The sequence below is a fragment of the Penicillium robsamsonii genome (assembly GCF_028829455.1).
Source record: "Penicillium robsamsonii strain IBT 29466 chromosome Unknown utg000001l_segment0_segment0, whole genome shotgun sequence".
Classification (NCBI taxonomy): Eukaryota; Fungi; Ascomycota; class Eurotiomycetes; order Eurotiales; family Aspergillaceae; genus Penicillium; species Penicillium robsamsonii.
The window spans coordinates 2703720-2714973 of record NW_026643219.1 but is presented as its reverse complement, the minus strand read 5'-3'; the positions used below and the strand labels follow the sequence as shown (position 1 = coordinate 2714973).

At 49.8% G+C, this 11254-nt stretch overlaps 6 protein-coding genes across 6 annotated transcripts; 4 read left to right on the top strand and 2 right to left on the bottom strand.

Annotated features, from left to right (window-relative positions):
- On the bottom strand, positions 1–945 carry N7447_001071 (uncharacterized protein; the record flags this gene model as incomplete). Its single annotated transcript, XM_057225347.1, has 1 exon — positions 1–945. One exon carries the CDS (start codon positions 943–945, stop codon positions 1–3), a length of 945 nt encoding a protein of 314 aa, XP_057089363.1.
- Positions 946–1190: 245 nt separating this feature from the next.
- On the bottom strand, positions 1191–2653 carry N7447_001070 (Gfo/Idh/MocA family protein; the record flags this gene model as incomplete). Its single annotated transcript, XM_057225346.1, has 5 exons — positions 1191–1455; positions 1516–1606; positions 1665–2363; positions 2418–2580; positions 2630–2653. The coding sequence occupies 5 exons, from the start codon at positions 2651–2653 to the stop codon at positions 1191–1193; spliced, it is 1242 nt and encodes a 413-aa protein (XP_057089362.1).
- A 561-nt stretch (positions 2654–3214) lies between these two features.
- N7447_001069 (dihydrodipicolinate synthase family protein) lies at positions 3215–4222 on the top strand (the record flags this gene model as incomplete). Its single annotated transcript, XM_057225345.1, has 1 exon — positions 3215–4222. One exon carries the CDS (start codon positions 3215–3217, stop codon positions 4220–4222), a length of 1008 nt encoding a protein of 335 aa, XP_057089361.1.
- Positions 4223–5283: 1061 nt separating this feature from the next.
- N7447_001068 (uncharacterized protein) lies at positions 5284–5517 on the top strand (the record flags this gene model as incomplete). Its single annotated transcript, XM_057225344.1, has 2 exons — positions 5284–5341; positions 5384–5517. The coding sequence occupies 2 exons, from the start codon at positions 5284–5286 to the stop codon at positions 5515–5517; spliced, it is 192 nt and encodes a 63-aa protein (XP_057089360.1).
- A 1107-nt stretch (positions 5518–6624) lies between these two features.
- N7447_001067 (NAD(P)-dependent alcohol dehydrogenase) lies at positions 6625–7934 on the top strand (the record flags this gene model as incomplete). Its single annotated transcript, XM_057225343.1, has 5 exons — positions 6625–6699; positions 6760–6787; positions 6838–6897; positions 6954–6995; positions 7057–7934. 5 exons carry the CDS (start codon positions 6625–6627, stop codon positions 7932–7934), a joined length of 1083 nt encoding a protein of 360 aa, XP_057089359.1.
- A 961-nt stretch (positions 7935–8895) lies between these two features.
- On the top strand, positions 8896–11098 carry N7447_001066 (F-box/WD repeat-containing protein; the record flags this gene model as incomplete). Its single annotated transcript, XM_057225342.1, has 3 exons — positions 8896–9661; positions 9724–10066; positions 10117–11098. 3 exons carry the CDS (start codon positions 8896–8898, stop codon positions 11096–11098), a joined length of 2091 nt encoding a protein of 696 aa, XP_057089358.1.
- Positions 11099–11254: the final 156 nt, after the last annotated feature.

Genomic DNA, 11254 nt, shown 5'->3' with positions numbered 1-11254 from the left:
TCAAGTTCCTTTCAAATATACCCCTTCACTACGCTCCTCCGAAGTCTCTTCCATAGCAGCTAGCTCAGCATACCCCTTATCCAACCGTGTTGGTTTCGAATACCGACTGGTATCCGGCAACTCTTGATATGTATCAGATCCAGGCTGCGGATGATAAAAGTCCGCCGGCAATTCCGCAGCAAAGCTTTTACCGTGGTCCTGTCCATATTGCACCGGAGAGCCATACCCAGGAGCCATCGATCCCAACTGCACCGACTCCGTCGGCGATCTCGGCGCCCAAGAAGACGACGACATAGACATTTGATCCGATCTCCGCGACGCAACCGACGCTCCCCTCATAATTCTGCTCGATCGATCGGCCGGATTATACGTCGTCAATTTCCCATCTTCCATCATACCCTGCAAAACACCCGCATCCAGAAGCTCGGCTTTCTTAATCAAACGATCTACCAGCACCTTCGAAGCAGCCTTTAACTGAGTCTTGACGAAAGAAATTAGCGTCCGGTTGCATTCGATCTCGATATCCTCGCGCAGATAGAGCCCGGTCTGTGGGGCGCTGGCTTCGCGCTCCTCGCGCGGTTCTGATTTGTCGCGCTCGTCGCCTGCAATGCGCCATTTGCTTTTGAGGTCGATTCCCATCGGTGCGTACATGTGCGTTTCTAGTCCCCATTCGACGTTGTGGAAACAGCCTTTGAAACTGATCTTGCCGGAGCCCATCTTGCCTAGACCTGGGAGGTATTGTACTCGTTCGGTAATCTCATACCATGTTGAGTAGTACTCGTCGGCGACGGCATCGCGTGGAGCCTTAACTGGCTGATGTGAGATGACGAGTGGGTTTAGTGTGATTATTTCGCTGTGGCTGTGTAGGATGTCGAGGGCTAGCTGGCGAGGTACGGATGAGGGGATGGGTGTGATATTGATATAAACCTCTTTTCGGCGCATCATTCTGAATGATTTAGTTTGATGGATATAACTAGCGGGGCGGAGGGGGATGATAAATTCAAAAGCGCAAGGCTGGATTGAAGTTGGGCTCGTTTTCAGCTGCTTACTACTTCAAAGTTGCGGCGTTGCTGGCTATCAGGGCTAGAGCTTTCACATGACGAGGGTTGGGGGCCATAATCTATATACGAGGGACATTTTGGAAACAATACACTTCTGATTGGTATAACATAAATTCATTTACATCGTCTTTACTGCAGCTCCCACTTGTCGCCTTCGGAGACAATCTCCACAGGCCGTCTCTCATCCAGTGACTTGCGTCCTGCATCGAGGATTGCTGTTGTGGCGATCGTATTGCGCAGAGTGGGCAGCGGGCGGGCATCCAATTGATCGAGGGTTACACGGCCCTCGTTGACAGCTGTGACAGCATCTATGAACTTCTCGAAGCTGATGTAGCCGTATCCAGTCTGTCCACTGAAGTTTCCTTCTTCATCGGGAGCGTAGCGCATATAGAATCTAGTATATTGCAGTCAGTATGGAGCCATGGTACAACAATATCCTCGATAGGGCACTTACGGGTTGAAATGCACTAGACCCTGCTCGTCACCGGTCACTTCATAGCCACGCTTGGCCTGGTTAACGCGGATCTCGCCATTGGCGGCCATATCTGTTCCAATGTGTTAGAAGAGGTGTGTCTATAACTGCTGGATAATCGAATAACATACAGTGGAAGTACTGGTTGGAGTGAACACCCGCATTTTGAGGTGCCGTCCAGCTAGCAGTATAGACACCAGTGGCAATCTTCGCGGGGTTATCACGGCGGCGCCACTCCACCAGGAGTGTAATGGTGTCCTCAGTCTCGGGGACACATCCAAGCGCAGCAGCAGTACCCTGAGAAGCAGTTGCTGTGACCCGCACAGGCTTGTAATCCGGTACCATGCTCTCGCAGATATCAATGTGGTGAGAGTTGAGGTAGTAAGAAATATCGGAATCACGACCAGCCCAGGCCTTGAAGGTCTCGAGCTGGCTCTTAGGCTGGCTCATGTAACTATAAAAGTAGTTGAAGTCACCAAGGGTCTTCGCCTTGGCCCGCGCATCAGAGTATGCAGGGTCAAAGCGCTTGTGGTGCTCAATGAAGACGAATACGCCGTGCTTGCGCGCGGCTTCAACCAGGGCTAGGTGGTCTCCTAGCCGCTGGGTGGCTGGCTTAGTGATGAGCACGTGAATGCCGCGCTCAATTGCATACAGTGCAATGGGATAGTGGGTGGAATCGGGAGTGAAGATGGTGATGGCGGATCCTTTGGGGAGGGCATCGATGGCGGTCTTGTATGCGTCGGGGTCGGTCTGGTCGTCCGCGGGGAACGAGGTGAATGAAGTATCGAGGTTGTTGTAGACTTGAGAGATGTTACGGTGCAAGTGGTCACCTGTTCTAGTGATTAGCTTCCTGTTTTGCTTGCTTGTTCTTTCGCCCAACTTACGGATACCGGGGAACTTCTTGCCCGACACACCCACCATGCTCAGGTCGCTCACCTTGCCTCGCCGGCGCAGGTCAAATAGACTGAGGCCTACTACACCGACCTTCTTATCTGAGCCAGATGCACTACCACCGACGAAGCCGGTGGTGTATTCACCAGTGCCAACCTGTGAGTTAGTTAGCTTGGGATCTCTTGCGGGGAATCATTATGCATACCATCAAAACGCTAGGAGGAGCCATGATGTCTGTGAATTCCGAGATTTTGATTGAATTCCGGGGGATTTCTGGGGATTCCTGGGGAGAAAGGGAAATTTAAGATAATCCACAGAGAAAAAAAGAAAGCCGGGTTGTTGAATTGCTGGATATAATTCTTCCGGCGTTTGAAACGCCAACTCAATAGCCGTATCTTATCGGGTCATGGGTTTCCAAGGTTGCCATTTGTTTTCTTTTCCACCTCATTCTTCCTTTCGAGATAGATATATATATATACACTAACTATTGATACTTCTCGTCTCAATTGCCTCTTGAAATGCCAGACTCCCTTCTCAAATGGCCGGCTGAATTGCGCGTTTACCCGTCTTTTACCCCTCATGTCTCCATGTCTCCCCCACATTCTATGTGCTTTGGGCTGATTGGTGGAATATAATTCTCCGCCATACAAAGTGCCTCGGACCATTCGCCGACGTGGGGGAGAAGTCCATAAGCCAAGTGACGATGAGGTTTTAATTATATACCTCTCAAATTCCAAGTAGGTTATTCAGTAAAAAAATCAGTCAACATCAAACTCACAGAAACAGAATCATGTCTTTCACTCCACTCCGCCCTGGCGTTTATGCGCCGACAATGACCTTCTTCGATGCCGAGACCGAAGAGCTCGACATCGCTTCCATTCGCCGCCACGCTGTGCGTCTGGCAAAAGCCGGTCTTGTCGGTCTGGTTACCATGGGCTCAAACGGCGAGGCCGTGCATCTCAGCCGCGAAGAGCGCATGACCGTCACCCGGGAAACCCGTTCTGCTCTCGATGAAGCTGGCTTCTCCAACGTTCCTGTCATTGCTGGTGCCAGCGAGAACAGTATCCGCGGAACCATCGATCTGTGCAAGGAGGTCGCAGCTTCTGGGGGCGAGTACGTTCTGATCGTGCCCCCCAGCTACTACCGCGCCGCAGTCGGCAACGATGAAACTTTATACGAATACTTCACAGCCGTTGCCGACGGCTCCCCCGTTCCTATTATCCTTTACAACTACCCCGGTGCCGTCGCTGGCATTGACATGGACTCTGACCTCATCATCCGTATCTCCGAACACCCTAACATCGTCGGCACTAAGTTCACTTGTGCCAATACCGGCAAGCTGACTCGTGTCGCTACCGCTCTCGGCGCCATCACCCCCTCCTCCCCCTTGGCTCCGGCCGAGCGTACCGCAACAGTCTCCAAGCCCAACGCCAAGCACCCATACGTCGCTTTCGGCGGTATTGCCGACTTCAGTCTGCAGACCCTCATCTCCGGTGGCTCTGCTATTCTTGCCGGTGGCGCGAACGTCCTTCCCCGTCTGTGTGTTCGCATTTTCACTCTCTGGTCCGAGGGCCGTCTCACAGAGGCCATCGAGGCCCAGCAGCAACTCAGTGCTGCCGACTGGGTTCTCACAAAGGCCTCCATTCCTGGCACTAAGGGTGCTATCCAGTCATACTACGGTTACGGCGGGTTCCCCCGCCGACCTCTCAGCCGTCTTACTGATGAGCAGTACCAGACTGTTGCTGATAAGATCAAGACTGCTATGGATGTGGAATTGAGCTTGCCCGATGTGGCATAATGGCTTGGAAATATGGCAAAAAGCTACATCTAAAGTCTAGTAATATAATTCCAATGCATATATCAAGTTTCATGACCTCGCTTTTTGTTGCAGCTTATCTTTTAGCACCTCGTAATCCCTTAGACTAGTGTCATGGGACTTCTTGAATGGCTCTGTCTAGGGTAGACGGGTGTTATGTGTGATAAGGCCAGAGGCCAACATGACCTAAGGCGTCATACAGCGTAACAGCTGCATCATTCAAGTTCCTTTGGAACCCTCTTTCCCAAACTGGCATAGTTCTATAAAATATACTTTATTCCTAATTTCACGCCGGAGTATGTCCACTGAGAACTGAAACAGCCCAAGGAAATGGATGGGCTTCTAGTTAGGGCTTAGTATGTTAATTCAACCTTTCAAGCCTTACATAGCATGATCACCTCTCAAGGAGTTATTCTTCTCAGCCACCTAAATATGATAACTATAGACTTGAAACTAACATAGTTGATACTGCACAAAGCTGGCATATCAGCCTCAGTGGCATAGCGAAACTGGTACATCATGCCGACATAAGCTATACACGGGTGTGTACCGAGAGGACAATTTCCATGGGCTCGGAAATGTCATATACGGCGATAGGAACTGTAGTTAACGGGTACAATGGTGCAAGGCGTCAAGTTCTGGAATTTGAAAGATCTGAATAGACAAACTTTCGAGCGATATTCACTTTCGAACCTAAGTACTACTTCGTTTCACGATAACCATGGCCACGACCCTGTAGTAGATATCTCTCTCTCTCTCTCTCTCAAAACACAACCATCGATGAACTTCTGGGGGAGGCTAGCCAGTCGTGAATCCGCATTGCTTTCGAGCAAAATCAGACCCGCTTTTTCAAGGTACTTTGCCCTAAATATCACCCATAGCCCCTGGTCTAAACCTATAGAAGTCTAGTAGGCTCTTGGATTTGGTATGCCATCAGGCAGCAGACAGTGCGTAACTGTGACGACGGGTGCGGTTTTTACCATGAATATAAGAAATTCAATTAGTAAGGGTCTTGATTAGGCCTTGACAAGTACTTATAGACCATGATCGTAGTGTTCGACCAGAAATGCTGTGCCCGTGTACTGTACGGTTACTTTGATGGTAGGTTTCAAGTTCAATTCACTCCGGTGTTAGATTTTATAGAATTTATCCAAGTTCGGTTGTCAACCTTGAACGGTTATATGGACCCGATTGACGAGGAGAAATACTACGACGTGATGCACTCGCTGCTTCGTTGGGCGTGGCCTTTTGACCATCATTTCACCACTCAGGTTTAAGATCACAACAACTATGTCTATATGTGGAACCTTCGTTTAACTCTACCGCCCCAATATAGCTTTGAATGGCTCATTGATATGACGAGATTTATACTTGCTTGCCCTTGACAATAAATTCGATCTGTAGCAGTAATGATGATGCGCGCCAATTTCGAGTACACGCCTATATGGTCTCTGAGATAGCAGGAAGTGGGGGCAAAAGAGACAAATCCTAGGTTCGGTATCGTCAACATTCATCCATTCTTGATTCTCGGTCCGGCTGGCCCAAAGAGTATTAGGTGTTATTAAATACCAACGGACTACTCGAAACTATTGTACAAGGCATCAAATCCCCCCACATGGCGCGTGCTGTTGTGGATGTTCGTGACGTCGTCCATGTCCAGTTATTACAGGCAAACATCGTTGAAGGGAGCTGTCACACTTTCCAGTATCCCAAGGGTGTGGGAATTTCTGTTTTCAACCGTAGTTGCTACTTCTCTTAAAATACCCAGACACCCATGTAAAGCCCAAGCCCTAAGCCAAAGCCCTATATCATCCCACTTCTTATCGTTGATAAGAGGTCCAGGATATTAATTTGCCCTCGCAAGCTCATAGGTGGAAAAACTACTAAATCGGAGTTGATACGAGAACCCGTCCACTAGACGGGCCCTGACGTTATCAACGTAGCATGGATGTTATTAGAATCCTACCCCACCAAATAGAACAAATCACCCCACGCTCCCATACTCTTTTCATCGTATTCGCCTTTCGGTCGATAATCGAATTCCGAATCTACACTCTGATTCCCCTCGGTTGTCAGTTTTCCCGGTGAAGCGGGTCCACGGGACGATGTCCGACGGGGGGAAGCGGCTGTGAACGGTAACAGTACGTGCCCAGAGTGCCATGGATTTGAAACTATATCCCGCGAAGGAAGAATCAGGGAATGTTTTATCCCCGCTCGTAAGGGTCTAAATTTTAGTAGCGTTGATATACCCCCTCCATCCCCGCTTGTGTCCTGGTTTCTACTTTTCTTTTCTTACTCTTTTTGGTTCTCTCGTGTATACTTCTTTGCTGTATCTGAGAGAATACATAGTTGAAAGTCTTAAAGACCAATCACTCATTAGCACAATGCCTTACCCCGAAGAAGCCGAGGGCTTCCAGGTCGATGGACCTAACAGCTTCACCCAGTTCCACAAGCGTCACGTATGTGCTCTTTTCTGTGTGCCGATTAGAATATGCGCTTACCTAGATTGATTGAAATAGTTCAAGCTGAAGCCTTTTGGCGACTATGGTGAGTTAGCCTGTGCCACTGTGTTTCTTCCCGATTCTAACCGAGTATAGATGTCGACGTTAAGATTGAGGCCTGTGGCATTTGCGGCAGTGATGTCCACACTATCAGCGGTATGGTGATTCCGTTGAAATACCAAGCAGAAACACCGGCTAATATATTCCTATAGGAGGATGGGGTGATCAAAAGTTCCCTCTGTGCGTGGGTCACGGTACGTATTTACAAGGAGAACAAAAAAAAAAGCTATTGTCCCATGCTAATGGCCATTCTAGAGATCGTCGGTCGGGCAATCCGTGTCGGACCCAAGGTCACTCTGATTAAGGAAGGAGAGCGTGTTGGAGTCGGCGCGCAGTCCTACTCCTGCGGCAAGTGCAAGCAGTGCCGCAACGACAACGAGACATACTGCCAGGTTGAGCCTATGGACACCTACGGCTCAAAGTGGGCCGACAGTGGCATCGTTAGCCAGGGTGGATACTCATCTCACGTGCGGACACACGAGCACTGGGTGTTCCCCATCCCGGATGCACTCGAGACTAACGCGGTTGCCCCGATGCTGTGCGCCGGTCTGACTGCTTACTCTCCCTTGGTGCGCAATGGTGCTGGTCCTGGCAAGAAGGTTGGAATTGTTGGACTGGGTGGCATTGGTCACTTTGGAATCATGTTTGCCAAGGCGCTGGGTGCGGAAACGTGGGCTATTTCGCGTTCTCGCGCTAAGGAGGCGGATGCTCTCAAGCTCGGTGCTGATGGTTACATTGCTACTGCTGAGGAGGGATGGGAGAAGGATCATCTGTGCTCATTTGATTTGATTATCAACTGTGCTAACTCCTCCGAGGGTTTCGATCTTGCGCGCTATCTGTCCATGATGGATGTTCATGGACGCTGGATTAGTGTTGGTCTTCCTGAGGAGGAGGGTCAGGTCATTAAGGCCCAGAACCTTATCTCTAATGGTGTTCTCATCGGTGCTAGCCACCTGGGTAGCCGTCGGGAGATGCTTGATATGTTGCAGCTGGCTGCCGATCAGGGTCTTAAGGGTTGGGTGGAGGAGATCCCCATCTCGGAGGAGGGACTTAAGGAGGCCATGCTGCGCATGAAGAAGGGTGATGTTCACTACCGGTTCACCCTGACCGGATATGAGAAGATCTTCGGATGAAGAGATGTCATCAGTATTGAGAATTAGTATATAGTCGGGGTCAACAAAACCAAGGGGGTAGAAGGCTGGGAAGGGGGGTTAGGAGTGTTTATTCATATCGAGGAAGTTTTCTGAAGAAATTAAAGAAATTAAAAAATATTATTTTTATTTCCAATACTAGTATTGATCGCTCCCATGTGCCACATTCCCCGAAGCGAATCCGGCTGCAAGAAGTATACAAAGCGGTCGAACACCCAATTCAGATTGGACTGCATTTAGGTATGTTTCCAATATTAGCATCAGCCTTAAAAAAAAAAAAGAAAGCCTATCATTATCATTGTCTCAATAAGGAAAGAACTTAACAGCGTAATTGCCACCGGACGAAGGAGTAGATGGTACTTTGGTCCGCAATAGATTATTGTGACGATCCAAGTCACAGTTACTCCGCACTTCCGGTTCCCCCAGGATTTGCCCCCGATCCTTAAAATTCTGAACCATGCAGGGGTGAGTACTCTAAAAGTAATGGGTACATGATTTTTATAGTAGATTACTACAATGATGCTAGTATCAGTGACTTCTCGGTAACTTGAAAATCGAACCAATCACTCCTCCCAAATTCACCGCCCGATAACTCAGATCCGTTCTGCTTTCTGGAATTCTTCCGCCCTTTTATCTTCTCCTTGCGCCTTCGTTTTTTTTTTTTTTTTGTTATTCTCTCTCTAAAGTTCATTCATTAATTCTTCTTCTCTTTTTTTTTTATTCCCTTGGGTCCTTGGAGTTCGCGAACGGTTGATATATACACTTTGTTAGATTTATCTTACAGAGCCCCCAAGATCAAAACGTGAGATCGGTCGAACGATAAATAGAACGGAGTCACAAAAAGCCTTGCCTTTCTTTGTTTTAGCAACCGCCAGCACATACCGGCAATCACATTCATCCAATTGTTGTTGAATTTGCCCTCGACACATCAACAACCTCGGTCATGTCGCCACGAGAGACCAACGCCACCTCCACCAGGCGACGCTCCTCGTTGTCGTTTCGTTCACGCCCACGCACTGCTGGTCATGCAGCCCCGATGTCCAAAGAGCTTGCTTTGGATACATGGGAGGAGCCATACGTGATGGAAATATGCCAGGGCGACCACGCACCGGTCGTGGAAGAGATCGACCCGTTCCCGAATGCGGCGCCGCGGCGCCGTGGTGCCAAAAGCTTTTCGAGTTTAAAGCATCCCGTGGATGGTTTGGTTGCTCTTGGCCGCCGCCTGTCCGTCAGTCTTCGCAACAAGCCTTCCAAGCAAACACTCCCTGTCACCGAGGACATCAAATTCCTTGGTGAAGATGAAGACTGTCACTATAACCCTATTTCGAGCCATAAACGCATGGCATCCGGTAGCTGGGATGCACGGTCAACTAAAACCCATTGGCACCAGGGATACAGCCAGCAGACTTACAGTGTCAATCGGCGCCCTTCTTTGAATAGTGTGTCTGCCCTACAGAGTTTCTATGCCCCCACCGGCCGTGGGCGACAGGCACCTCCAGTTCTGCCGAATCACCTGTCCGGGGGTGCGGCGCGTGCCGCAGCTGCAGCGCAGAATGAGCAAAGGGAGGCTGCACGGGTAGCTAAGGCGGAACTGGAGAACAAAATGCTCGATATGAGGGTTCCGCAGGACTCGGAGAGCGGTATTTGTATCGACCTGCGCGATCGATCGGATGTGTCAGACGCCGATTTGCTGGGCGTCATGCGACTCGGTAAGGACGAACTCCGTGATGGGCAGCACGTGTGTTTTGCTAATCTCTTTCTTTTTTCTTAGATCCCGTGGCTATGCTTCCGGCTGAGATTACGTCACACATTCTTTCATATTTAGATCCTGATTCCCTCATGAACGCGGAGCTCGTGTCTCGCACTTGGTATGGTGCGTCCTCTTCTCATGTTTGGAGGCACGTATTCCGCAATTCATATGGCCGACGGCCAGCAAGCGAGACGACCTCCAAGGTGAAACTGTCATCTGGCTTAGGCAAGTCAATCCCAAATCAGGACTGGAAGAAGAAGTTCCTTGTTCGGCGCGCTCTCGATCAGCGCTGGACGGATGGCAAGGCTGCAGCCATTTATCTTCAAGGTCACGAGGACAGCGTCTATTGTTCTCAATTCGACGAGTAAGTTACCACTGAGCTGTTGGTACCGTGCACTGCTAACAAGTTTGTAGGAACAAAATCATTACTGGCTCCCGTGATCGAACTGTTCGTGTGTGGGACGCACACTATCCGTGGTCATGCAAGAAGATTATTGGGCCACCTGCAGCCCGGACTTTCCGCCGTGGTCCAGTGAACAGTCCAACTTCCCTGGCTACGGGGAGCTCTCCCTTCGTGACTATCACCCCGCCGTGGCCCACCCCGGATGAGACAGCGGAAATTACCGCACCATTGGAGGAAGAATCGATATATCACAGTGCATCAATCCTGTGCCTGCAGTTTGACGAGGAGATCATGGTCACGGGCTCTTCAGACTTCACCTGTATCGTGTATGACATTAAGGACGACTACCGACCGATTCGTCGTCTTTCCGGCCACCATGCCGGTGTGCTCGATGTGTGCTTTGATGACCGATATATTGTCTCATGCTCCAAGGATACCACCATCTGTGTGTGGGACCGAAACACCGGTGAGCTTTTGAGACAGCTCAACGGCCACCAAGGGCCAGTGAATGCCGTACAGCTACGCGGTGACCTTATAGTATCAGCCAGCGGCGACGGTGTGGCCAAGATGTGGAACGTGATCTCAGGCCAATGTGTCAAGGAGTTCACCAGCAAGGACCGTGGCCTTGCGTGTGTCGAATTCAGTGACGATGGCCGGACCATCCTCACTGGCGGCAACGACCGCATAATTTATCAATTCGATGCCAACACGGGCGAGCTCGTCAACGAGCTCCATGGACATTCGGGCCTCATCCGATCTCTGCATCTCGACAGCGCAAACAAGCGCATCGTCAGCGGTAGCTATGACATGAGCGTCAAGGTGTTCGATCGTGATACGGGTGATCTGTCCATCAACTTCCCCGGCTGGACCACAAGCTGGATGTTGAGTGTGCAGTCCGATTATAGACGCATTGTTGCGACGAGCCAGGATTCCCGGGCTGTTATTATTGACTTTGGATATGGTCTAGACGGGATCGACCTGTTAGAGGAGTGATGTATTTGCATTTATCTATATATAGCTTGTTCTTCTCAGCATTGCTACTTTCTCCTTGTGGATTTGTTTGGTCATTATTATTACATACATGTATATTGCTAGGATTGGGAGTTGGATATGAGGTTCCTCGTCATGGTACAAATTGGACCAGGCCCT